Source organism: Phoca vitulina, unplaced genomic scaffold (genome assembly GCF_004348235.1).
Source record: "Phoca vitulina isolate PV1807 unplaced genomic scaffold, GSC_HSeal_1.0 scaffold4, whole genome shotgun sequence".
In the NCBI taxonomy this organism is placed as follows: Eukaryota; Metazoa; Chordata; class Mammalia; order Carnivora; family Phocidae; genus Phoca; species Phoca vitulina.
In genome coordinates this window covers 41,058,242-41,084,439 of record NW_022589707.1, presented here as the reverse complement: position 1 = coordinate 41,084,439, position 26,198 = coordinate 41,058,242, and the positions used below count along the sequence as shown (strand labels likewise).

Below are 26,198 nucleotides of genomic sequence, written 5' to 3'. Positions count from 1 at the left end.
CTACTGAGACAGAAAGATTAGTGGGTGCCTCTGGAGAGAGGGTGGGGGGTGAGCACAGTCAATGAAAGTGAACGGGCACAAGGGATTTGGGGGGGGCGCGGTGATGGAAATGTTCTAAAATTGGATTGTGGTAATGACTGTACAACTCTGAAAACTTACTAAAAGTCATTGAATTTTACATTTAAAATGAGCAAGTTTTATTGTATACGTATTATACCTCAGGAAAGCTGTTAGGAAAAAAGAAGAGCAATTCCAAAGACGCTGAAGCACCCCAGGCCAGGAGCGATGAGGCCCTGAAGCAGGCTCTAGGGCTTTCGACCTCACAATGCAGAGTGCGTAGAGCGGGGGGGGGAGTCACGGATTGCTCCTGGGAACCTGGAGGGGACCGGGACCAGTCAGAGAAGCAGGTCTGCTGGGTGGGACGATGGGGTATATCAGGTTTTGATATACCAAGTTTGAGGTACCTGTGGAACCCACACCTGATCAGGGTTTCTCAAAACTCTGCATTATGGACATTTGGGGCAGGAAAATTCTTGTTGTGGGGCCTGTCCAGTGCACTGTAGGATGTTTAGCAGCATCCCTGACATATACCCACTGAATGCCAGGAGCACTCCCATCCCCCCTGTATGACAGCCACAAATATGCCCAGACGTTGCCATATGTCCCCTCAGGGCAAAACTGCCCCAGCTGAGAACCACTTATGAAGAGAGAAAGATTGTAACTCATGATATTTTTCCTTAGTTTTTCTTTTTCATAGGGATATAATTCACACATCATAAAGTTCACCATTTAAAAGTATACGATTCAGTGGTTTTTAATACATTCACAAAGTCATGCAACCATCACTATCTAATTCCAGAACATTTTCATCACCCTAAAAAGTAACTCCATACCGAAGAGCAGTCACTCCCTATTTCCCCCTCCCCATTAGTCCCTGGAAACTACTCATCTACTTTGTGTCTGTGGATTTGCTGATTTCCGACATTCCATACAGAATCATGTAACATGTGGCCTTTTGTGTCTGGCTTCTTCCACATGGCATCATGTTTTCAAGGCTCACCCATGTTGTATCACGTGGTAGTACTTCATTCCTCTTTATGGCCATTCCTCCATTGCATGGATTTGCCAGTTTGTTTATGCAGTTATCAGTGGGGGACATTTGGATTGCCTCCACTTTTTGGCTCTTATGACTAATGCTGTTATGAACATTTCGTGTACAAGTTTCCATGCAGACATATATTTTCATTTTTCTTGAGTATATATCTAGGAGTGGCATTGCTGGGTCCTGTGGTAACTCTGTGTTTAATTTTTCAAGGAACTGCCAAACTATTTTCCAAAGTGGCTGCACCGCTTTATATTCCTGGCAGGAACGTATGAGGGTTTTGCTTCTCTCCACATGCTTGCCAACACTTGGGATTGTCCTTCGCTCATATTTTTTTGTTTCAAGTTTCCAAGCAAGCACTGAATATTCAGCTCCATTGTTTATGACAACTTTACAGATGAGAAAAGTAACGGTCAGAGGAGGGCTGAGAGGCTGGTAAAGTCCTTTCTAGCTCTAATACCCTTCACGTAAGATGCTTACAGGTCCGACACATGATCTGTTTGTGCTGGTTTTTTGTTTTCAGAGATCCGGGCCTGCCTGTCCCCTTCCCTCTCCACTGCAAGATATTGCTTGGCAGGTGTCCTCTCTTTCACACACTACTTCTTTCCCTTTACTGGATCATCCCACTTCCATCAGCATAACCCCATAGTATCTCCAATCTTAAAAATATCAATAAAATTTCCCTTGACCCCATATCCCTGCCAGTATCTACCCCATTTGTCTGTTTCCTCTAACAGTAAAACTTCTTGAGTGTTGTCCCTACTCTTTGCTTCCAATTTCTCTTCCCTTTCCGTCATGCTCAATGTCATTTCCAACACACCCCAGCACACCTGTCAGAGCCACCAATGACTATGCCAAATCTAAATCATTAATTCTCAGCTCTTAACATTCATTACTCGTCAGTAGCTTTTGACACAAATAACCATTCCTCCTTAAGACACTGTCCTCATTTGGCTGCCAGGTCATGACTCCTGTTGTTTTCCCACCCACTGTCACTCCTCCTTAGTCTCACTTGCTGGCTCAACCACTGAAAGTGAGAGTAGCACAGGGCATGGTCTTGGACCTTTGCTTTTCCCCACTTATGTGGCTCCTAGGCACCTTGAACACAGTTTTTTTTCTCCTAAAACCCCCACATCTTCCCCACAGTAAATGGTAACTCTTTTCCTTCACTTTGCCCACGAACCTTGGATTCTTCCTTGGACTTCTCCCCTTTTCTCTCATCCTATCCATCAGTTCGTGCATCTATCTTTTATATTCAAATCTGACCATTTCTTGCCTCTTCCATCATTAACATTGTGGCCCCAGCCCCTACTGCTTCTCATCCGGATTATTACAATTCCCTCCTACCCGGTCTCCTTGCTTCCACCCTTGGCCTCCACCCCCCCCCCCCACACACACACAGCACCCAGAGCAATCCTTTAAAGAGTAGGTCAGACCACATCAATCCTCCAAATGAAATGCTCAGTGGGTTGGCGTGAAAGGATCTTTGCAAACTGGCCACCCTAATGCCTTTCTTTGTGTCCATACTCTTATGTCGTCCACTCCTATGTGGACTCTGGGCTTGGCTATGTGACTTGCCTCGGCCAATGGGACAGTCTAGCCATGAAACAAGCAGAACCCTGCAAAATGTCTGTTCACTGGGGCTTGTCCTATGTTGCTGTTGACAGCCTTTCAGCCACCATGTGAAGAAATTCAGATTAACCTCCTGGACCATGTGGAGAGAAGCCCCAACCATTCTAGCTGTCCCAGCTGAGTGAGGCCAAACTAGACCCTCCAGCTCCAGAGGAGTTGGCCCATTGTAGAATATAGCCAACCTACAGAATCTTGAAAAATAATAGACATTTGTTATTTGAAGCCACTAAGTTTTGGGGTGGCAATGTAGCAGTTAGGTTTTGCTTTGGCTAACTGATACAATGTAATTTTGCTCAGAATAAAAGCCAAGGGGCGCCTGGGTGGCTTGGTTGGTTGAGTGTCCGACTCTTGGTTTCGGCTCAGGTCGCGATCTCAGGGTCTTGAGATAGAGCCCTGCATCGGGCTCTGTGCTGAGTGCGAAGTCTGCTAAAATTTCTCCCTCTCCCTCTGCCCCTCCCCATATCACTCTCTGTGTGTCTCTCTCTCTCAAAAAAATAAAAATAAAAATAAAAAAGAATAAAAGCCAATATCCTAACATAGCCTACAAGGCCCTACAAGTTCTGGCTCTCATCTTGTGACTTCACTTAGAGCCTCCTTGTTATTCCTCATATCTAACATCATCCTACCTCTGTGCCTTTGTACTTTCTGTTCCCTGTTCCTAGAATATTCTTTCCTCAGATACCTGCATGGCTTGTTCCCTCACTTCCATGTTATCTCTGTTCAAATGCCATCTTACCACCCTAACAAAACACACTGGGCACTTCCCATCCGTCCCCCTTATCCTGCCTTCTTTCCTTATTATTACCTGACATATTCATTAAACATTTATTTCTTGTCTGTCACATCCCCTCACACACACACGAGACACCAGGACTTAGGGTCTACAAGGCAAGATTTCGTTCTGTTCATCAACATAGCCCCAGCACTTATAATAGTGCCTGGAATTTTTTATGACCATGAAAATCGTAGTACTTCTGCCAAATTTGGTATCTAGGTCTATCAACAAGAATATTCCTAGGGGCTGTGGTAGGGAAAGAGGCAACTGCACTCAACACTGGGGGACATTCCATTTAATGCAGGCTGAATTCTCATGCACCCACAATCTAGAAAACATTCAAATGAATGCCCATTAAGGATTCAAACAGACCCCAGCAGGATGCTGGCTTGCCACTGCCCAGTTGAGGCTCTGTTCCTTTTGACCTCCCCTCCCTTCCTTTTCTTCCTACCCTTTCCCCATCAGTCTGTAACACTAGTTTGTCAGATCATTTAGTTGTTCACCAAATGGCTGGGAAGACACAAAAACTCCAAGAAAGTATTATCAGCATAGAAATTTATTTGAATTCAAAATAATACAGTTATATTTAGAATAATGTAATAATTATCTAAAGCAAATATCATCATTGGCTCTGAAACAGTTCTAAAGATGTCATTCTTTTGAAGTCAAAAAATATGTAGTAAGAATGTACAAGGAAGCAAAAATATAAAAAACAAGTTTGCTGAGTATTGGGAATTGTAACAAGGACACACTAAGGTAATGTAACAGAGTCCAAATTATAAAACATGCAGCAAGGAGTTCTCTAGCTTTATCAACTCCCTGGAAAATCAGTGACCTCAATACTGCAAGAATACCACGACTTGGTTAACAGGACAAACTTCCCGAGGGACACAGGTAGTCATTCACTATACTTCCCCCTTTTCTACCTCCTTTCCCCACATCAATTTCTTTTCTTTTCTTTCAGCTTGGTTCCATCCTGTTTAAAAAATATTTGGTTTTATCTGTGAAGTGGAGTAAATAATATCCTGATTGAAGTATGCAATGATGTAGTTGAAGATGCTCAGGGATCAAACTTTTGAAAAAGGTTAATCAGCTAGTTATCAGTGGCTTTCAGGAAAATAAATTCAGATAACACATATTTGCTAAATAGATAAAAAGAATAAGCAGTTAAAAATGGGTGAAAAATCCTAGGGTTCACTGGGACCTAGATAATCAAAAGCAGACAGGTGACCTTTGATTAAACCCATTTACTTGTGGAGTGAGCTATAAGGAGGCTCCAAGATAGAGTTTGGTGTCCAGCAGCGTCCATGGCCAAGGGCAAACTCAGAAGCTCTCCTCCTCTCGTAGAAACTGGAAGACGGATGAGAAGTCTTTCTTTGAGTAACCCTTTGCACACATCATCCTGTAGATTTGATGGGCTTGACTGCCCAGAAGGATTGGGCTCTTTGTGCTGGTGGCAGAGTCTTGTGCTAACCCCAGATCCTAAATCAAACAAGGGCAGAAGGAAACACATTGAGACTGGTAGTTAAGGCTCTTTGGAACTGTGGCTCCTAAAGCTTTGGTTTCAAAGAAGGAGAGACGAGGTCTGAAAAAATAAGATACTTACGAATACTGTGGTAAGTTATATATATTTTTATAAGTACTTTCATATGGCCGCAAAACTGCTCCAGACAGAAACCTTAATTTCTGAGTATCCTCTCCACTTCTCCACCAGACCCGTTTGTTTTGTTTTGACTTTGGACAGGGGTTACTACACAGATGAGATCATATAGGGAAATGCTTTTTCAAATCTGCAGAAGACTGTAAGCCTAAGACAAACCCCATTATGACTGAATATCCATTCAATATCTTATTCAACAAATATTTAGCAACTGCTGTGTGCTGGGCACTGTTCCAAGGGCTGGCGACACAGGCATGATAAGACCCAGTCACTGTTCTCATCAAGCTTGGGGAAGATGGACAACAGAACAAATACTAAAACTTCAGACAAAGACAAGCACTATGAAGAAAAATAAAGCAGGGCAAGGGATTGGGAAGTGGCGGAACAGCAAGGGTCGGGTGGAAGGAAGGGAGTCCTGGTAGATGAAATGTTTAGGGAAGACCTCTCTGAGGTGGAGACACCTGATCTACAAACTGAGTGTTAGGGAGTAGTGAGTTCTTTGGAGAGTAGGGGGAAGAGAGTTTCAGGTAGATGGAACAGCAAGGTAAAGTCCGTGTGGGGGGACATGGCTTGGGTATTCAAGAAATAGCAAGCAGGGCAATGAGGCTGAATGTGAGCCAGGGGGCTGGAGAGGGAAATGAGTCCAGGATGGACACAGGTAAAACACGGCAGCTTTAATGCGTTTGGTAAGGAGTTTGGATTTTAAGTGCAATGGGACATCTGCCTTCGTGACAGTTAACATCTCAGCAAGCTAATGCTTCATTCTGAGGGTTTCAGAAAACTTATGGCTGTTTAAAAGTAAACAAAGGGGGGCGCCTGGGTGGCTCAGTCAGTTGAGCGGCTGCCTTCGGCTCAGGTCATGATCTCAGGGTCCTGGGATCGAGCCCCGCATCGGGCTCCCTGCTCAGCGGGAAGCCTGCTTCTCCCTCTGCCTGCCACTTCCCCTGCTTGTGCTCTCTCTCTCTCTCTCTCTGTCAAATAAATGAATAAAATATTAAAAAAAAAAATAGACAAAAGTTAACATTATAAATCTTTTATAGTTAATCGGTAGCTAATGAATATCCACTACCATAAAAATGGAATCTTGTCCAAACCTGAACTATCTGAGGTTGATGGAAGACAATGAAGGCTTGGATAATTGGAATAATATTTCATTTTATTTGTGATTTTATAAGAGCTGCAAACTAGTGGCAAAACCAACTAGATCTTCTTACCATTACCATCCTCACTTCTCCCACCAATGGAAAAGTCAGCAAACAATGAAAGGGGAAAAGAAGAAGCAAGATGAGAAATATTTTTACTCTCTGAGGAAATCTTTGATAATGGAGCAGTTATTGATACACTCCACTCAAAGGAAAAAATTATTCAAAGAAAAAATAATAAGTCTCTTGAATATGTATGATGGTAGAGGTGCAAACAGGATTTTGTGCTTATTTGTAAAATTTTCACAGGTGGACAATAGATTTGAAAAAACTGCTTAATCTTAAAGTCTTCTATAGCTTCCTAAAACTAAAAAGGGAGTTTAATTGTTACCCACACAGTTAACAAACGTACAGCTGCACTACCGCTTATCCCCAACAAACCTCTCTTGTGGACATCGTTTTGCAGCATATCTGTAAGATGAGTTAATTTTCAAAAGACGTAGAGAAAATCTACATAGACTGCATTCCACTTCTAACCTAGTTAACTGGAACAGAAGAACTCGGAGTTAAACGTAACACACCGAAGAGAACACAATACTATCGAGAAGAAAAGTCTAGAGTTTTTCAACGGGCAAGTACATACCCCAGATAAAACCTAACAAAACCAAAAACATGGACAGTAAAATAGCTCTGGCGCCTGTTACCTTAAAAGGATGCACATTCTAAAAAGAGAAAAGTGATTAGTCTCTCAAAGTCTGCGAGGCTTGTCTATCTTGAAATGTTAGAAAAAGAAGGCATCCTTTGAAGCTTATGATATGTAATTTAAAATAAACAGATTTTCCACTTCACTAGTCAAATAAAATATTTATGAATTCATGAGCTAAGCAGGTAGTTCAGGAAAAAATATAAAACAATAATAAAGTTTCAACAAGTTAATGGAGGACCAAGTTGTTATGTTTTACAGGGAAATGGGTACACCGGGGGAGGACCAACAGTCGTGATTTTCCGTATGTTGTTCTCTAGTGGCCATCACAGACCGACATCTAGGTTGGAGAGTGCAAAAGAATGATCTAGTTTTCATATTGACTATGTTCTGATTATATACACATAACATGATAGAATTTTATGATGCTGAGACCTAGAAATAAATGTACAAGCCTCTACTTCAACGACACACTAACATATCCCCTCCCACAATACATTTAATGGCAGTTGAGCAAAACATCTCTTAGGAAGTAAAGCCTTGATCTGCCCAAGCAGGTCTGACTGCTTTAATCAATGCAGCATTGATAGGGATTTCTTTAACCTCCATCAATTTCTCTATATGAATCTAATTAGCTATGGTGTGTTTTTATTAACAGCAATCCGAAATGATGAAAGATTTTTTTTTTTAAGTTCCTTTCTAAGTACTCTCATTCCAAGCAAAATTAATAAATCTTCCTCTTTATAAGGGAAATCACAACTGCATTTCATAGAGGAAATGAGATTAAAGGAGACCAGTAATTTCCATTGTAACTCCCGCACTGTCTCATGCTGTTAGTTGAAAATGCTATCGTTTATTATCAAGAAAATCGTTTCAAAGGGAAGACCTTAACCGTGGCAGATTCTTCCTGGGCAGAGCGACTGCAGCAGACGGCGAAAGCCAGGTGTACCACACCGGGGAGGACAGCGAGGGCGGAGTCCCCAGACAAAGCCAGCACGGCAGAGGACCAGGAGGCCAGACAAATTCATCTGACCCCTTTGACGAGAAGCCTCCTACCTCTTACTACACTCTACTTGTTAGCTGCTTCCTCTGCTCCGACCATCAGCGGTATTACAGGAACCGAATAAGCTAGCGGCTCACAACTCACTTCATATGGAGACAGAATGGAAACTGAGCATAAATGTGATTCTTCCATCCTTCCATGTGCTCTAATAAATCACCCGCAGCTTCAATGAAAACAATACACTTAAGGAGCTACTTCCTGTTTCTAACAACAGCCACACAGCACAATTACAAAAGCCTGTGTGGAGGACATGCAAATCTAAATACAGGATACAGACTGGCATAAAAATAAGTATTTTCTTAAATGAAACATGAGAAGAAATCAAATTGCAAAATAAGAAACAGGTTCAAACACTGCTTTATCCAATAAATATTTAAAGCGCGCTGACGATACGCCAGGAAGTGTGCCAGAAGCTGGGATGGAGGGGGCAAGGACAAATGGGGTGCAGGCAAGGGAACAGCCAGCCTGGAGGTTTGCAAGTGAGAGACAACGAGGGGCAGAGTTCAGTATGACTGAAGCAAAGAGAGGGCAGAAATGAGCTGGTGGGACAAGCAAAGGCTATATCATCGAGGGCTTCATAAGACAACTTGTAGAGACAGACTTTCATCTACAAATGATTGGAAACCATGAGAGAGACTTAGTAGGAGAAAAGGCACACTCGGGTTTTTACATCTCAGGGAGCCCGCTCTTTCCCATGATGTAGAAAATGAACCGAAGAGGACTATGAAAAGCAAGGAGACCAGTAAAGGGCTGACGTGGTATAATCTAAAGGAGGCTCAGCCAACGTACTGGTTGTGGCAGAGGAGGGGACTGCATGAATTCAAGGCATATTAAGAAACAGAATGGGCAGAATGCCATGGAGAATAAAGGAAAGTAAGCTGAATACGGTGTCCGGGTATAGGCTTTATTACTTTTGTAATGGGGCGGGGGGGAGTCAATTATGGGGGCAGGGTGGGGTGGGAAATAGCTCTGCACAGAAATCTGGAAGTCTATCCCCCTAAAAAGTATTTTCTAAAGTTGAGATCACAAATAGAAGGAGGTCAACAATTTGCTTTTCAAATGACTTTACACATAAATACACACATGTTCTTAAAGCAGGAAGATGTATTTAGAAATCTAGTATCATGAGAAAGATCCTCTCTTCTTTTGTGATGGGTGTATCCAATGTCAACGTATTAGAAAATTCTTACTGCTTCCATTCTAAGGACTTGGTAAATTAACGAAAATTTCTGATGAACAAAATCTTGCCATCTCATATAACAAACAAACCCAAAAACCCACAAAATAAAACTCCCAGCCTATTCTTCTCTTCTGAAATGAACAAGATAAGGGTTTTTATCGAAGCTAAGTTTTAACTCATTTCTAGAGAGTGAGTGAATTTTAGTAATCCTGCCTTCTAGGATAGGCATACGCTTTGTTAAAAGGGGGTGAGGGATTAGACCATTAAGCACTTTTTCCCTCTCTCTTGGGTCGTCTCTGCATTTACCATACCTTAGCCATGAGTGTTGCTCCGAATCCACCCTGATAGTTATTAGCTGACGGAACGCCATCCATCACCCCAGGTACGGGATTGTAACTGTCACTTGACCAACACCGTCCTGAGCTCATATTTAGGATTTTAGCCAATAGTTTGGGGTCAAGCCCTAACCTGTCAAAGGTCAAAGAAAAGAAGTGTTAAATGTCAAAATGTACAAGTCATGCGTGACTTACTTACGTATGAGGATGCTCCATCTTCTTTCTCCATTTATTATATGTCTTCAAAAATCAAAGCAGATTGATGAAAGCAAAGAACCCAATCTTAGATTATAGGGTATTAAAAGCTAGTGATTAAACATTTCAGATCCAGAAAGTTCTGCACTGAGAGAAAACCTTCTGCACTATCCTATTTCTCACAAACACCACACAATTGCCGAAGTTTTGTGGGTTTATCACACACATGGGTTTTCTAGTCTTTTGGATATTATTGCATTTATGTGTCACATAAGAACCTAAACCAATATGATAATCTAAATTCTACCTTCTTCACTCACAAAATATATTTCAGAAAGAAATACTGACAGATAAACTATGCATCATGGGAGACCGTGTGGATGCATTTATATGTATGTTTACTCTTTTAGCTTTCATGAGAATGAATGCAAGAGATGAGCCATGAGCAGTAAAACAAGCTTAAGAGAAGTTATCATTATAAAAGAAGACATTTCTTGCTGCAAACTTTTCCTTATTTATTAAATCTTCATTAGACGATCTTGCTTATGAAGCAAGTCTGCACAGAGCTGTGACATATGCTATCTATTCAGAGACATGCATTATAGTTCTGGGTCAACTGCTGATAAGGTTACTGATCCTGATAAAACAAAGCTTGCCCAAGCGGAAACATCATTTGTTCTATCACTAACTGATGGCATCAACGGCTGTTCAATGTGGACCCAGAAAAAAAAGAAAATCAAAATGCTGTAATACTTTGATTCTGAGTATCTTAATGCAGTTTGAGAAGCAGAGTTTTGCTAAGTATCACTGAATCAAGTTTCAAATAAAACTTTCTACCCAGCAATTTATTGGTTTCTTTCATACAAAGAGCCATTATAAAACAACTGTCATAAAAGCTTTCTGCTTTTTCTTAGAACCAATCTCTTCCAGAATTAAAAGAAAAAAAAGAGACTGAAAAGAGACACATGAAAATGTGAAACAGATTGTGCATTTTGGCATGCCTAAGTTGTTTACTTCCTGCATTTGAAACCTATGTCTGTTTATTTCCCAATGTGAGTATCACGAGCAGTACAACATTCTTTCAATGCTAGAGCAGGGGGCTGGGCCTAACAGCCAGGATATGTATGGATTTACCACATAATATAACTGTTATATAATCAGGCTTTCAAGAAGTAGCCGTGGTTCAAGGAATATATATGGCATGCCACATATGTGAATTCATATGGTGGGCCATGTTATTACAGGGGTTTTCTTAAGGATTATAACAGAGAAGATTCACTCTAAATCGGCTGCCATACATTCCGTTCAATGGTAGATTGCCAGAAAGAAAGTCAACAGTTCATTCATTCCTTTATAAAAATCCAAGTTTGTTATTGGTGTAGTTTGCTATTGCTGCTTTCTTTCCCCTTTTAAATAAAGTGAGGGTATCAGTATGCTGTTATAGCAGATGACTTGGGAAAAGATAAAGCCAATGTGCTTAGGGAATAATCTGAAAAGTAAAACCCCAAAGATATTAACAATCAATTAATCTGCTATAACTGTAATACATTCTCTAAGCACAACTGTTCAAGAATATCTATGTCTAATGTGTTCCATGAGTAGGGAACATTTTTAAGACCCCAAAACATGGTTCTTCCCTTCCACTTGAAATATAATTTAGGCGCTTCCGAATTTAGGTTTTCTTTTAAAATGGCTCATCACATTTTAAGCAGCAGAGATGCTCCTCTCTTCATAATCTACCTGGTTATACTCAACAGAACCTCACAACAGTCTTTACTGCTAAAGCAATTCATGCTCTGTCTCTAGGACTCACCAAAATGGTGAACAAAGCTTATTATCCTTTGTAAAACCCTACATTTCATTTTTCTTGAGTGTTCAAGGAAAAATACTGGCACTGATTTATGGAACCCTGTTTGGTGAACATATTACTATTTAGAAGCATCCCGAGGGGCACGCAAAAAAGCCAGGTGGCAGTTGCTACGTGCTCACTTGCAAATCTGATGCTTCCCCACTGTGCTGATTCCCCTTTAGGAGATGGCTACTCCCTCTCCGCTTTTCCTCCCCCGACTCCCCACCCTACAGCAAAGTGTATCATTAAAAAGAGCAAGTTAGAAGTGTTTTGCATTTCATCTTTCTGAGGATTCTTTCACTGGCACATATATAACTGACAGTTAAAATTAGACATAATATTAAAATCAGTTACTGAAGTCCTCTGTCTTCCACTGTGCCTAAGGCTTGTAATGGTCTGAAACCAGCTAGAATACACAGTAATTGTCATTCAGAGAGTCTATCCTAGAACGTCATGCTTCACTGGAGAAGACTGAGTTTCCATTTGAAATCAACAAATTAATCCAAGACAGGTATCTGAAAGGGCAAGTTTAATAGGAAGCAGCTACTGGGCTCTCAACCATGATAAAATGTTATTGCTGTTTCCCTGTAAATTGGCTGGGAACATATGATACTTTCTGCATAAGAGCCCCATTGCTGTTCAGGAGATATACAGCTCAAGCCATCAAAAGGATGACAGTCTGTCAGTCCCCATAATAACTTGCCACTGGATGTGGTTTGAGAGTGTGCGCGTGCATGCATGTGGCTTTACAATTGCTGGAATGTTCTCTGATATAAACAGAGAATGAATTCATTGCTCTGACCGCATATATAATGCAACTCAAATAAACGTCACTGTGTCAAATCTACTCACCTTTAAATCATAAGAATTCTAAATGAACTTTTGAGAGAAGTAAAAATGATGCATACACTGTAAAAAAAAAAAAATTAAAGCGAATCCAGATGTTTGCCTTCACTGTAACCAAGGCTTTTAAAAGGACCAAAAAAGTTTGTTCACTTTATATTCTCTAGAAGTATCTATACTGTCTGGTTTTATGTAAGAACAAAGCAAATTATATCACTAAACTGATATGTTTGTATCACAGAAACAGATCTGGAAATGAAACACTTAAGACTATGTCAGTTTTAATCAATCATTCACTTACTCATCATTGTTTACACAGATCTGCCATGTGCAGGCGCTGTGCTTGGAGCCAAGGAGACACAGTAAAGAAGCCAAGAAGAGGTTGTGCCCACCTTCTAGGAATGGGCCAGTTAAGACACATACACACAGGTAACTTTTACCTGAGGCAGGAGAAGTGCCTCCCTTCCCTCTCTCTCCCCCTTTTATCCATGTGACAAATCTTCCTTGAGTACCTACTATGTGCTAGGTATGTTCTTAAGATACAGCAATGAGCAGATAAAGCCAACCCCTTCCATGGAGCATGCCTTCTAGTTGGGGAGACAGGCAATAAACAAGCACATGAATAGACATGCCAAATGGTGGGAAATGCTATGAAGAAACTGCTTTAAAGGTACAACTCAATTCAAATACTAACCACCACCACCATCAATCACATAGATAACTACCATGTTGAGCACTTACAATGTGCCAGGAACTGTTTTAAAAGATTTACATGGATTAATTCATTTAATCTTAGCAACAATCCTGTAGATAGATGCTATTATTCCTGTCATTTTATAGATGAGAAGAGCTTAAGTCTGTGGCAGAGCTGGGATGCAGGCATTGACAGACACCCAAAATCCCACCATCCTGAGTCTCACTGGGTCATGTGGGTAGTGAACTTAACAGTCAATAAGCCAATACTATGGTGTTTTATCAGTTTATTAAGAAATTTGTTCGGGGCGCCTGGGTGGCTCAGTCTTTAAGCGTCTGCCTTCGGCTCAGGTCATGATCCCAGGGTCCTGGGATCGAGTCCCACATCGGGCTCCCTGCTCCATGGGAAGCCTGCTTCTCCCTCTCCCACTCCCCCTGCTTGTGTTCCTGCTCTTGCTATCTTTCTCTGTCAAATAAATAAATAAAATCTTAAAAAAAAAAAAAATTGGTCAAACTTTTATTATAAACCTTTTGCCACTTGTTATCTATTGTATAGGTATTAGGGTATACAACTAAGAGGCTTCATCACCTAAATGAAAACGCAACACCGTCCTAAGGGCAGTAGCCAAGAAACTAAAATTATGCTTGTGGAAAAGTTCTCATCTTGAACAGCCTTCCAGAAGTTCAACTGTTTTAAGTTTCTTTTAAGGTGGAAGACAATATGGTTGCTGCTAGAGGGGCCTGTGCCCTGGTTGGTAATGCGAATGACCTGTTATGCCACCAATATTGAAAAAAAGAAAAACAAAAAAGTCAATTCCCAGGGGGGCAAAAATAAAAACATAATAGCAAAACTTCTATTGTCAACATTGTTCCTTTGTGATGCACAGGAACAAAACTTCTCTAATGCAAGCAGGGTACCTTCAGTGCCATAAAACTATGCTCTAAGTCCCAACTAGAACCCAACTGGAAGGTAGAAAGGTCCTGGGTGATAGACACTGGGGAGGGTATGTGCTATGGTGAGCGCTGTGAATTGTCTAAGACTGATGAATCACAGACCTGTACCTCTGAAACAAATAATACATTATATGTTAAAAAAAAAAGAAGATAGCAGGAGGGGAAGAATAAAGGGGGGGAATCAGAGGGGGAGATGAACCATGAGAGACTATGGACTCTGAGAAACAAACTGAGGGTTTTAGAGGGGAGCGATGTGGGGGGATGGGTTAGCCCGGGGATAGGTATTAAAGAGGGCACGTTCTGTATGGAGCACTGGGTGTTATACACAAACAATGAATCATGGAACACTACATCAAAAACTAATGATGTAATGTATGGTGATTAACATAACATAATAAAAAAAAAAAGATTCTCAAAATATGTTGTATACACATATTTTTTATGCTTTACTTTTTTTTATAGCATTTTAAAATTTCACTAACATCCATAAAGAGTCACTGTAAAAGATCATAGGGTCAATAAGAGTTTTAAACTATAAGATTTTATTCTTCTATTTTTTAAAAAAATGGGAAAGTGTTCTAGAAAAAATACCGACTTATGAGGATGAAATTAATCAGAAATGATCACTTCATAGGAATAGGTGACTCAATTTGTAAATGTTGACATTAATGCTCTAAAAAAATTTTGCTTCAGAGTGAACAGAATATAAATGTGGCTGAGCCACTTTGATGCTGTACTACTTTGTGGGAATTTACTACTTGGGAATTTATGCTTGCTGATGCCAATTTTCTCTTTCACCTTGCAAAGCTCAATAAATCGTGGCCACTCTCTATACTCTATTAGAGAACAATCCTGTCATTTTAAACCATGTCTGTAAACCATGGAGAAAAGACAATACCAGAAGCAATCATTTTTAGGACTTTTAAACCACTGAGAATCTTTATAAGATAAACTGATAAAATCCTAATGTTATGAAAATAAGCAATTCATTCGTATAATCTGAAGCACCAGGAACTTACAAATTATTATAACAGTTAAGTAAAACTAGGGAGTTCCTAATTTGTATCCATTCTTTATAAGTGATATATGTAAATATATACTGATATAAGTATATATAAAATATATATTATATATAGAGAGAGGTAACTAATGTATGTACAGTTTCGGAAAAATTAAACATTTAAAGGTTCATCTCTCTAAACACTGTTTTTATCATAATTTAGAATTAAGGCCAATAATAAAGGAAAATCTATTTGTTGCTTTTGCTCTTAACATTTCTATTTGGAATTTTATCACTTTTCCTCTTCTCTTTGATAACAAACTCACTCTAGTAGCCAATGTATATATTTCATTGTATACATTTTATTCAATTCATTTGATTCAAGTGACTTTCATACTATTCTTTATTAGCTGGTGTTTGGAGTTAGACTTCTATAAGCACTAACCATACAAAAATTTCATTTTAGAATAGCAAGTGATCATCTAATAAGAGTTTTACTAGGAAAATTATCTGAGGAAGACCACAGGATACATCACTATGCCTAAGGAATACCCTGATCCAGTAATGCTCAGAGTATGAAGCAGGATATAAAATAAACTGGCAAAGATAAAGAGGGAAATTCTAGTAGAGTATAGCCTAGGTTATCTACGCTTTTGCTTTTTTATTAGATATTCATTTATACCCAGAAGAATGAAGATAAAATTCTAAAGACGCATATGCATACTAATGCTCTAATCCTATTGTCAACACCAATTAATTTTGTATGCAATTTTGGTTCCAGAAATTTACATCTTTCTCTTCCATGAAATTAGTCTAGAGGATGGACATGAAAACAAGTTACTGGTAACAAGTTTTTCATTTATGAGTAAGTGACCCGTAGCCTAAAACTGGCTATCATACAGACATACCACTCTGATCAGCTTTCTGCATACTACCAGTTTTATTAAGGCTTTGTACAGATACGCCTTACCATCTTACAGACATTCAATTTTAAAATGTAAATGGTACAGGATATTGATAAACCAATTAGCACTGATGCAAAGCAAATTCCTCTTTTATCTCAATTACAACATGACAACTTAATAGGTCAAGATAGTTTAACATCTGAGACAAGGGCAATTCAATAAACAACGGCATCTTGATATGGTAATTAAGAGGAAATGTGAATCCATTACTGTGTTTTAAAAAATACCTCAAGCACTTTGGCTCTTTTTATTTCTTTTATCAAAAGCTGTGATATGAAACACTACTCTGATTTGTGATATATCTGGTAAGCAGCTTGGGGAAGTGTGAAGAAAACACCTGAATAAAGCACCTTGCTAATTAAGCATTTTCTAAAGTACGAAACGTATATTTATTATCATGAAATACAAAACATTCAAAAAAATTAATTAGGTGATTAATCATATGTAGCATTCCTAACCCAAAAGATTAAAGGCTAAAATTAAGACATTAACCTTAAGCATTCTAAAAGATGATCATCATCATAGGAGAAACAAAATTCCTGAATCACTTTAAGCAAAGTATGAATGCCATTTTATTTTAATGGAAAGATATATCCTTAATTTAAAGTAACAAAACCACAAACAAGTTAAAATGAAAGAATTATGCACATGAGTTGCAGCTTTATGAATGCCATCCAGTTTATCCCAAGACTAAACAACCAAGAGCCTTTTTAGTGTAGATTTTGGAGGCTATATTTAAAGTAGATACATAAAACCAGTCATGTGGTAGGATAACACTTGAATTCACTATACATTAAAACGCTGTTTTATACAAATTTGTCCTACATTGCCAAAGTACGTTTAAATTTTATAGTAAAAGTGTTTCTTGCATTTCAGTACAATAGAAGAGATGGAGCTCCCATATAAAAAGGATAATGTAACTTTGAACATACAGCACAATACATTTTATGGCTATGGTAAAGAGTATTCATGCTCTCCAGGGTCCAATTGGTCGTCAAATAAGCAAAGTCTATTAAAGTTCAATAATGAAGTACTTTCAAAATGTTCCTGGATCAACTCATTTATCTCTCATGAACATTTTTTTTCAACATCAGAAAATCAAATAGGGAAGCTCATAAAAACTGTTAGTACATGAAAACATATATTCAACAAACCTGATTCCAAGATTCATAGCTTCAGCAGTTCCAATCATACTAATAGCTAACAGCATGTTGTTGCAGATCTTTGCAGCCTGAAAATAAATGGAGTACATATTAAATATTGTAATTTTCAAGTTGTACTTCACAGGAAGTTGTTCTTTACCCAACTCCACAGGTTTCTTTCTAAAAGTCAGAGCATTTAACTGTTGATTCTCTCAAATGGGCAAAGGAACGTGGTGCCACATGCCTCCTTCTGAGCCTACCAGGCTATCTGGTAGCAGACCCTTCCACTGGGTAAGAACCCCACAGTGGTGACCAAGCTCCTCCTGTGAGCTCAGTCTATAAGGAATCTATGTGGCATGACAGCTCTTTTTTTCCCAGTTTCATTGAGATCGAGTTGACAGAGAGCACTGTATAACTTCAGGTTGTAGAGCATAAAAATGATTTGACTTACACATATCATGCAATGGTTACTGTAAGTTTAGTTAACATCCATCATCTCATACAAATACAAAAAAATACATGTACATATATATTTTTCTCCTTATGGTGAGAACTCTTAGGATTTTCTCTCTTAACAATTTCCACATATATATCATATGGCAGTGTTAGCTCTAGTCATCACGTTGTACACAAAATCCCTAGCACAACTGCTCTTTATGGAATGGGGCTTACATTCTAGTTGGGGCAATGGAGTAACACGGTGAAGATAAAGACAACAAACACACAAACAAAAACAACTGAGTGGAAAATTGTATGGCTATAAGACAGAGACAGTAGGAATTCCAAGATTGCTGAAGGCAGGAGCAGAGAGGAAATGGAACCTGAAACCCATCTTTTAGAAGGCCAGGCAGGAATTTAAAATAGGCAAGAGACAGAAAGGAGGAGAGCAGAGAAAAATGTAAATATATAAGAGGGATTAAATATATCAGATCATGGGATGTTCCTGAGAACAGTAAGAAAACGGACTCATGTACGTATGTTTTAAGGAATAGTGAGAAATTTGATAGGCAACAGCTGTGAAAGCTAGGGTGGAGAGTTAAAATTTGACCTGACAGGAAACAGGCATCCATTCAAAGTTTCAGAATGGGGATGTCTATGATGATACAAACATCTTAATGGAGTTGGTTTTGGTTTCAGTGTTGGGCAGAGTGGTAAACCTGGCATCCAGGGTTTCCGAGCGGTACACAAGGTATGAGAGACTAGACCAGGTAATATGAGGAATGGAGAAGACCGTCAACAATGAGAGACACTGAAGCAAAAATCAACAGAACTTGGAGACTGGACAAGAGAATGGAGACAATAGGTATATCTGAGATAATACCAAAGTCTTCAATAAGATAAAGAGGGTGCCAGCGACCAGGACCAAGGATTAAGAAGAGAGGAGACTAGTGACAGCGAGCATGTTGATGGGTGGGGGACAACTACTTTGATTTCAGAGTTCAGTGTTGTTATTCACCTCTATCTGATTAGAGAATTGATACATTTCTAAATGAAAATTATTTGCTTTTCAAGAAAAAGATTAAAGTGTGTAGGTTACTTCTTCCTGACTATATTACAAACAGAACTATAGCAAGTAATTAGATGGAGGATAACAGCAACTCAGACACCATGAGCACTTCATATGGAAGCAGTTTTGAGAATGATTTCAGTGGCCACTAGGATGAGGTATTAGAATCTGAATGATGGAACTTTCAATATCTTTTTTAATAAGTTAATCAGCTGATGTCCACTTAATTCCAACAGGAATGATGGAAAACTAATTTATTCCAAATTAATTTAAGGAAACCTGAGCAAACAAAGGGGCACCTGGGTGGCTCAGTCGGTTAAGTATCCGACTCTTGATTTTGGCTCAGGCCACCTTCTCAGGGTTGTGGGATCAGGCCTCAAGTTGGTCTCCACACTGGGCATGGAGCCTGCTTGGGATTCTCTCTCCTTCTCCCTCTGCCACTACCCTCCCCCGCCTCGCCCCCCCATGCTCTCTCTCTCTCAAAAAAACAAAACAAAACAAAAATTCTGAGCAAACAAAAAATCCATAGATTGAACACAGTAGGGAGGAATAAGAAAGAAGAATGTGGTCAGGAAAGAGAAATGAACATTAGCCAATTTTATATCATCAAGTCAGTGTCATTAATGTGAAAATGTTACCTGCCCGGTCCCAATAGCTCCACAATACACCACATTGGAGCCCATGCACCCCAGCAACTCCTGGGCAGCAGCAAATTCATCTTCGACTCCTCCCACCATAAATGTGAGGTTCCCAGACCGAGCAGCTCCCACACCTGAATGGTTTGGGGGTAAAGGGATAGAACAAAAGGATACATTTCTTCAAGTGTTTAAGTAGATAGTAAAATTAGAGAAAACCCCAAAACAAATAAAAATATCTTGCCTCCAAACTGTATATACGTCAGGCACATATAAGATACTCTAAATCTCTCCTGGAATGTGTGTGTGTGTGTGTGTGTGTGTGTGTGTATTTTTAAGTAAGCTCTACACCCAACATGGTGCTTGAATTCATGACCCCAAGATCAAGAGTCACATGCTTACAGACTGAGCCAGCTAGGTGCCCCTCTCCTAGAATATTTTAAAAATTAAGTATTGTGGAGTTTAATCATAAGCCAAAAGGGACATACGGATTCAAACTTTTATTCTCAATTCATCTCAAATATCTCGCACAATCATGGCATGAGAGATATGGGAATCTGAAATGTGCACTTTATTCACGTGCACCTATTATTCTAAGAAATCTATTCAGTAATAGAAAGTATATGAAAAAGGTAACTTGTGCCCTGACCAGTACGAGAACAGCCAGAGGGGTCTGCTGCCTGAGTATGGATTTGGGGGTCTCTGGCCCATTAGCTTACTCTCCGCATACTATCTGCAGATGAGATCTACAAAGAGGGACCTGGCTCTTTCTCCCTAGACAAGCAGGCATTTCAGATGGCCAGAGTCCGTTTTAAGGTAAAGAAAACAGTTGCTTATTTAGACTGATTATTCTGATGTGCACTTTCCAATATTATTTGATTTTTCTTTTCCCTCCTGCTATATACTTTTTGGGCAATTCATTCCTAGTGATATGAGCAGGAGGAAGAAATAAGCTTTGGTTTGGCTACTCCTTCATTGCTCTAAACAAAGGTCTGATGCATATTCATTGATTGAAATGATTGGTTAGCACACAAAACATGCCTTAGACTTGTCTTAAAAAAGGAGAAGCTTCATTCATCTAAATTTTTATTAACTATAAATAAAACCAAGAGTATTATTATTGTTTTTAATATTAGAGAAATTTTAATTCATAATTTTCAAGTTAGGTTTTGTTGATCAAAACCAGGGAAGTATGTGGAAGAACTATATTAGTACAATTTTTGCCTTTACACTTTATTTTATAGTACAGCTAGGAATAAAGAAATCGTAATTGTCTGTGCTATGTATCAAATCCGGCCATTAGAACAGACAACTGCAAGTAATGGCCTACTTTTTAATTTAATTTATTCAATGAAATACATAGTTTATATATATAAAAAGCCCAAGTGAAGAGATCCCTATTTCACTGAAATTGTGAGTATTTTGCTATTGCCAAGTCAAGTAGCCTTTTCCATTTTACAGTTCACGCTATTTTAACTAATTATTAAAAGCAAAAGAGGTCAGCATTATGTTAGCCAAATAATTGTGGAAGAGGGAGTGCCCATGTGTTATGAAAGCCTGAGATGCTCACACATACGGTTAAATTACATTATTTCACAATATTTTCAGACACACTTTGGAAATGATTATGTACAAAAACCCAATTATAACAAATACTTTTAATTAGCCAATCTGTGTCCTTTGAACATTCTGATAATGTTGAAGTTTAAGTGACTGTCACTTTGTTAGTTTCTAATTTACTTCACTAAGATGGTAGATTATCATTACTGTTTTACAATTATTTTGCTCAATTTCTATAGCCATTTTTATTCAAACCACATAACCATCCTTACTCCTAATCCTGTTGATCTGACCTAGGAAAATTAAGTAGACGATTTAAGTCAAAGCTTACAAACAAATCCAGCACTATCCATCATAGGTCAATAGCTTTGTATCTAGATTACAGATTGCTAAATAGCTTCACAGAGTCATTTATTAAAGGAAAATTAATGCTGACAATGGTTCTCAGCTGGTTAATCTTTTGACAGGTGTACTTTCTCACTTGTTCAAACACATATTTCAAAAAGAAGAAATAAGTTACTTAAGCAAGAAAGACCACAAAAGAAAGAATAACTCATCTTTTAATTCAGAAGTCTGTGGTATTTCCACTCTCTTTCTCTCAATGTGGTGGCATCATTATTAGGACTTTTTCATAACCCACACTCCAATGTCAGGGTCTGACTAAAATGGGTAATTCTAAAGGTTTGGCATTCCTTGGGACCAAATCCTGTCTTTCCATACATACTCCTCTAAATGTGTGACACTATGAAGCCTGGTCCCATTGCAAAGGCAAAATTAAGACCTAAGTAATCCTACAATAAATGTAACCATTTTGAGCTTAGGAAATGCTATCTAGGAAGGTGGAACTCTAAAGTTATGTAAGACATCCTATGGATTTCAGAAGACACTGTACAGATTTTGCTGTCTATCAATCATAAACAATACATTTATTATATTGCCATGCCACTTTAATTCAAGTCTACTTCCCAAAACAGGAAAACAGACTACATACTTGTGCAGTTGCTAGAATATTGGGACAAGTAGTTTAACCTTACATTTTAGTAACTGTATATACAAAATCAAAATATATCCTGTACTTAACTGTATTACAGCATTTACAACTCTAGTGCTTCTCTCCCATGACCGCAGAATCAGAAAAACTGAACTCATTTGTACAAATGAAAAGGCAAATGCCCAGTCCATTCAAAACAGGTGGCTAGACTACACTGTTTTTAAGGGGATATCCACCTAACACTTCTGGAGTCTGCTTCAATTTCAATCAACCTTAGAGGGGAGAAACACTTTAAATCTAATCCAAGTCTCAAAGTCAGCCTCTCTCTATTTTTCTCTCTCTCAAAGGTATCACAGGAAGCCTCCATTACCTAAACTGTCTTCCTTCTTTCTTTCCTTCCACTCCTATTTATGGTGGACATAAAAAATCTGACCACTGGAGAGCCATCTGTCAGTGGTTCTTAACCCTGGGAAGGAAGAAGAAATAGTCCTTGTTCTCAAGGAGTTTGAAACCTAGTGTTTGTGGTGGTGGAGGTGAGTGTGTACATGTACATGGAGAAGAGAGAAGGTAAACAATTATAAATAGTAAAAGACAGATGCATACTACAGGAGAGGTCTGCAGATAGTCATCTGGAGGTTCAAAGAAGAAAAATATCATCAGCAATTATCTGTTCAGTGCCTTTAACAATTTGCTCCATCCTTGTGCTTGGGAGAATATCTGAAATACAACTATTCCAGAAAGTCCAAAATGTAAGGTCACGGTAGGTATAAAACACAGTCTTTGCCCTCAAAAGCTATAAAATACAGTTAGGGAAAAGAGAGATATACTCAGAAGTAAATGCCAAAAGCCAGCATCATGTACCAAGTGTCATGGATGAGGACAATTGCCACCAAATCCTGATTCCCTCTTTCTTTCCATTTTTTTGACCTCCGTCATTGAAAGACTAATGAGTTCTCAGAAAGAGAAAGGGTGAAAAAGGAAACAAATTGTTCTCAAAGAGTAATGGTCTTGCCATCAACTGTGGGTAGGCTTTGAAAACTTTGATAAGAATATAGGTATTCTGGGGGCGCCTGGGTGGCTCAGTCGGTTGAGCGTCTGCCTTCAGCTCAAGTCGTGATCTCACGGTCCTGGGATTGAGCACTGTCTCAGGCTCCCTGCTCAGTGGACAGCCCGCTTCTCCCTCTCCCTCTCCCTCTGCTCCTCCTCCCCACTTGTGCTCTCTGTCTCGAATAAATAAATAAAATCTAAAAGAAAAGAAAAAGTTTACCTCCCCTTTCTTAAAAAAAATAAATAAAATGTAAAAAAAAGAGTATAGGTATTCTGAATCTATTTGTAGATCGTGTTCAGAGCAGTTTAAAACAACATGAGCTGAGCAAATAATTTTCTATGTTTTATATATGGACACTGAGTTCTGCCTGTTATCTAAATATACATAAAACCCTATCCCTCTTCACAACAGACTTAAGTTTGCTTTTTAGACGAAAACAATTAGAAAACTGAGAATCAGAATTAAGAACAAATACAAAAATGAAACCAAAAGATTTCACAATGAATTTCAAATATGGGTCTGAGTATCGTAGAAGTCCTGGCAAACACTATTTGGGAGAGGAATAAAGCAGCCTCAAGGAAAATGGAGTTCTTCCTTGAGTTACATGGTTTAAAAAATTCTCATTTGGAACTCTATGCAGGAGATAGTAAATGAAATAAGACAATGTTCATCATATTTTTATATCAAAAGCAGTAGTAATTTTTTCAAGGTAATTCAATTCTTGTTTTATAACTTTTTCTAATTCAGCCCACCTGCAATAGAGGTCAATATTAACAGTAATCATCTCAGTCTAATATTTTATGTTTATCTGTGTCCCAATCTTTGGCAGTTTTATTTGTTATAAGAACCAAAACAGACTTAAGTTTCAAGTTATGTGTCGACATGAACATAACCAGCAGCTGAAGCATTCATTATTCACTATTACTCAGCATTTCTATACAGCGTCTCACTATTGTTTTCTTTTTCTTTCTTTTTTTTTAGAGAGAGAGAACACGCATGCTCAAGCAGGGGGTAGGGGTAGAGGGAGAGAGAGAATCCCAAGCAGGCTCCATGTCCAGTGGGGAGCCTGATGCAGGGCTCAATCTCACAACCCTGAGATCATGACCTGAGCCAAGATCAAGAGTCGGACGCTTAACCCAACTGAGCCACCCAGGCGCCCCACACTATTGTTTTCTATTAAGTAAAAGTTATTCTTTCTTAAGTACTTGTATGTTTATGTTCACCAAAAATGAGAACTACATAACTCACTGTATCTTCCCTTTGGTCTTGAGTCGTAGGAAACAATGAACTTTCTTTATTTTCTCCTAAAATGGTTTCTGACTTTTTAAGTTTTACTTTTCTTGTCAATGGGCTCTAACCACTTCTCTGGTTTTCTCATCTACTCCCTGCAACAAAAACCATGTATCCATGCCTTTCTTGGGCAATTCCCTTGTATGAAATTCCCTTGCTTTCCTTTGCCTGGCTAACTCCTGATTATCTTCCAACACTCGACTCATGTCAACTCTAAGAAGCAATTCATGACCATAATCCCCTTTCTCTATTTTTATAACATTTCTAGTGGTATCTGTAATAATGCACTTACACTACTCTAATCAATGATTTTTCTGGTGTGTCTCGTAAGGATCCTTATGGGCAAGAGCTGTTTGAATCTCAGCACCCAGCATATAACATGTGTGTGATAAATGTTCATTGTCTTTTTAGGAGGTGAGCAAAGAAGAAATCAACGGTTACTAAAATAACCAAGAATACTAATTAAGACTAAGTAAGACAATGTTTTCTAGCTTATCAAAAAAGCTCAACTTTGGAGTAGGATGATTCTCCATATGCGGTAATGGCATGTTCACTTACTGCTGCATAAACATGCATAAGTATAAGTGCACATGTATGGAGACATTACTATGAAGACACAAAAAATGAAGAATATGTAATCTGAGTTAAGAGACTTGGAGTGAGGTCACAATTCAAGGTCACCCCACTTGGACAAGTTATTATAACACCTTTCAATCTTGGTTCCTCCCTCTGAAGATAGTGATAAAATCACTTGCCATACATACTCTGAAGCTCAAATGAAAGAATACCTTGGAAAGGTATTTTACACGGTTATCACATAAATGTTATAAAAATTTTTTTTAATATTAAAATAAAATTAAATATAACAAGTTATACTCGGCCTGAATATGTCAAGGTCTATGGCCTAAGAGCAGCAAAGAACTGAAATTTGGAACTTAGTCCTACTGAGAAGCTGAACCAAGGGTTATGACAGAAAATCCATTATGCAAGTGCCAATAATTTAGAATAACCATTTACAAGTCACAAATAAGGAGATCATTTTCAATTCTAGGACTATCAGAAAGGGGCCTTCAAATCCAGAGAGGAAAGATTGAAATCTAAGAAGTACAAATTATGTTTGTTTTTGATACTGTAAAAAATCTTGCCACCAAAGCACTCTCATTGATATATAGCAAAACGTAGTAAATCACTTAATTTACTCCAAAGAACTTAAATGTTTTAACCAGTCTGCCATCAAAAGAGATCAAGAAGAGGACCAATGGGACTCGGGCTGCAATGTGAGCCGTCTTTAAAATGCGATTGTTCTAATCATTCTCTACAGATGCAGCCGCACAAGGGGCTGCTGTCACAGGGACCATTTACGACTCGTTATGGTGTCTCTATTGTTTACCGGCGACATTCGCTGAAAAAGGCGACAGCTGGGATAGAAAGCTGCTACTCATCGAACAATATAATCCTGTGAAAGTAATCAACAAATTTAAGGGTGTTAATTAACTTTACACTTTATCATGTTCAATTAGTTGTCCTTTCTAGAAAAGATTGCCATGCACAATCAGTTTAGAGCGTGCCATGTTTGATTTGTAAGTGATCACTGTTTCTGTTTCAGAGTCCATGTCAGATGTTCTCTTGGGTTTTGGTGACACAGATGAATGGCTCTGCACATGTTAGGGGGTGATCTGGTTTAACATAAGCCAGCATAACATAACCCCTTGTTAACACTATTTCTGGCATGATCCGTGCTAGAAACAGAAAAGCAAAAACACTCTCAACACTATTCTAGAGTCAGATAAACAAAATTTACTTAGTTTTTCCTGAAATAAACACAGACACAAATACATGGGAGAAATAAGCAATTTTTCATCATTATTTTTCAAAGTAAGACTTGTCTTTCAGGGGCATGTTTGGGATCATTTCCTCCCAGCAAGATCTCGAAG

General features: G+C 38.8%; 1 protein-coding gene across 2 annotated transcripts in view; it reads right to left on the bottom strand.

Moving 5' to 3' along the window:
- Positions 1-4,047: 4,047 nt before the first annotated feature.
- Positions 4,048-26,198, bottom strand: part of HIBADH (3-hydroxyisobutyrate dehydrogenase) — a 106,078-nt gene continuing 83,927 nt past the window's right edge. For both annotated transcript variants that reach the window (XM_032401886.1, XM_032401887.1), the window contains exons 5-8: positions 19,379-19,512; positions 17,246-17,322; positions 9,569-9,725; positions 4,048-4,991 (exon numbers count right to left, since the gene is read on the bottom strand). In XM_032401886.1, the coding sequence (XP_032257777.1) occupies positions 4,833-4,991; positions 9,569-9,725; positions 17,246-17,322; positions 19,379-19,512 (527 nt within the window). In that variant the 3' untranslated portion in view covers positions 4,048-4,832. The remainder of the gene's footprint in view (positions 4,992-9,568; positions 9,726-17,245; positions 17,323-19,378; positions 19,513-26,198) is intronic.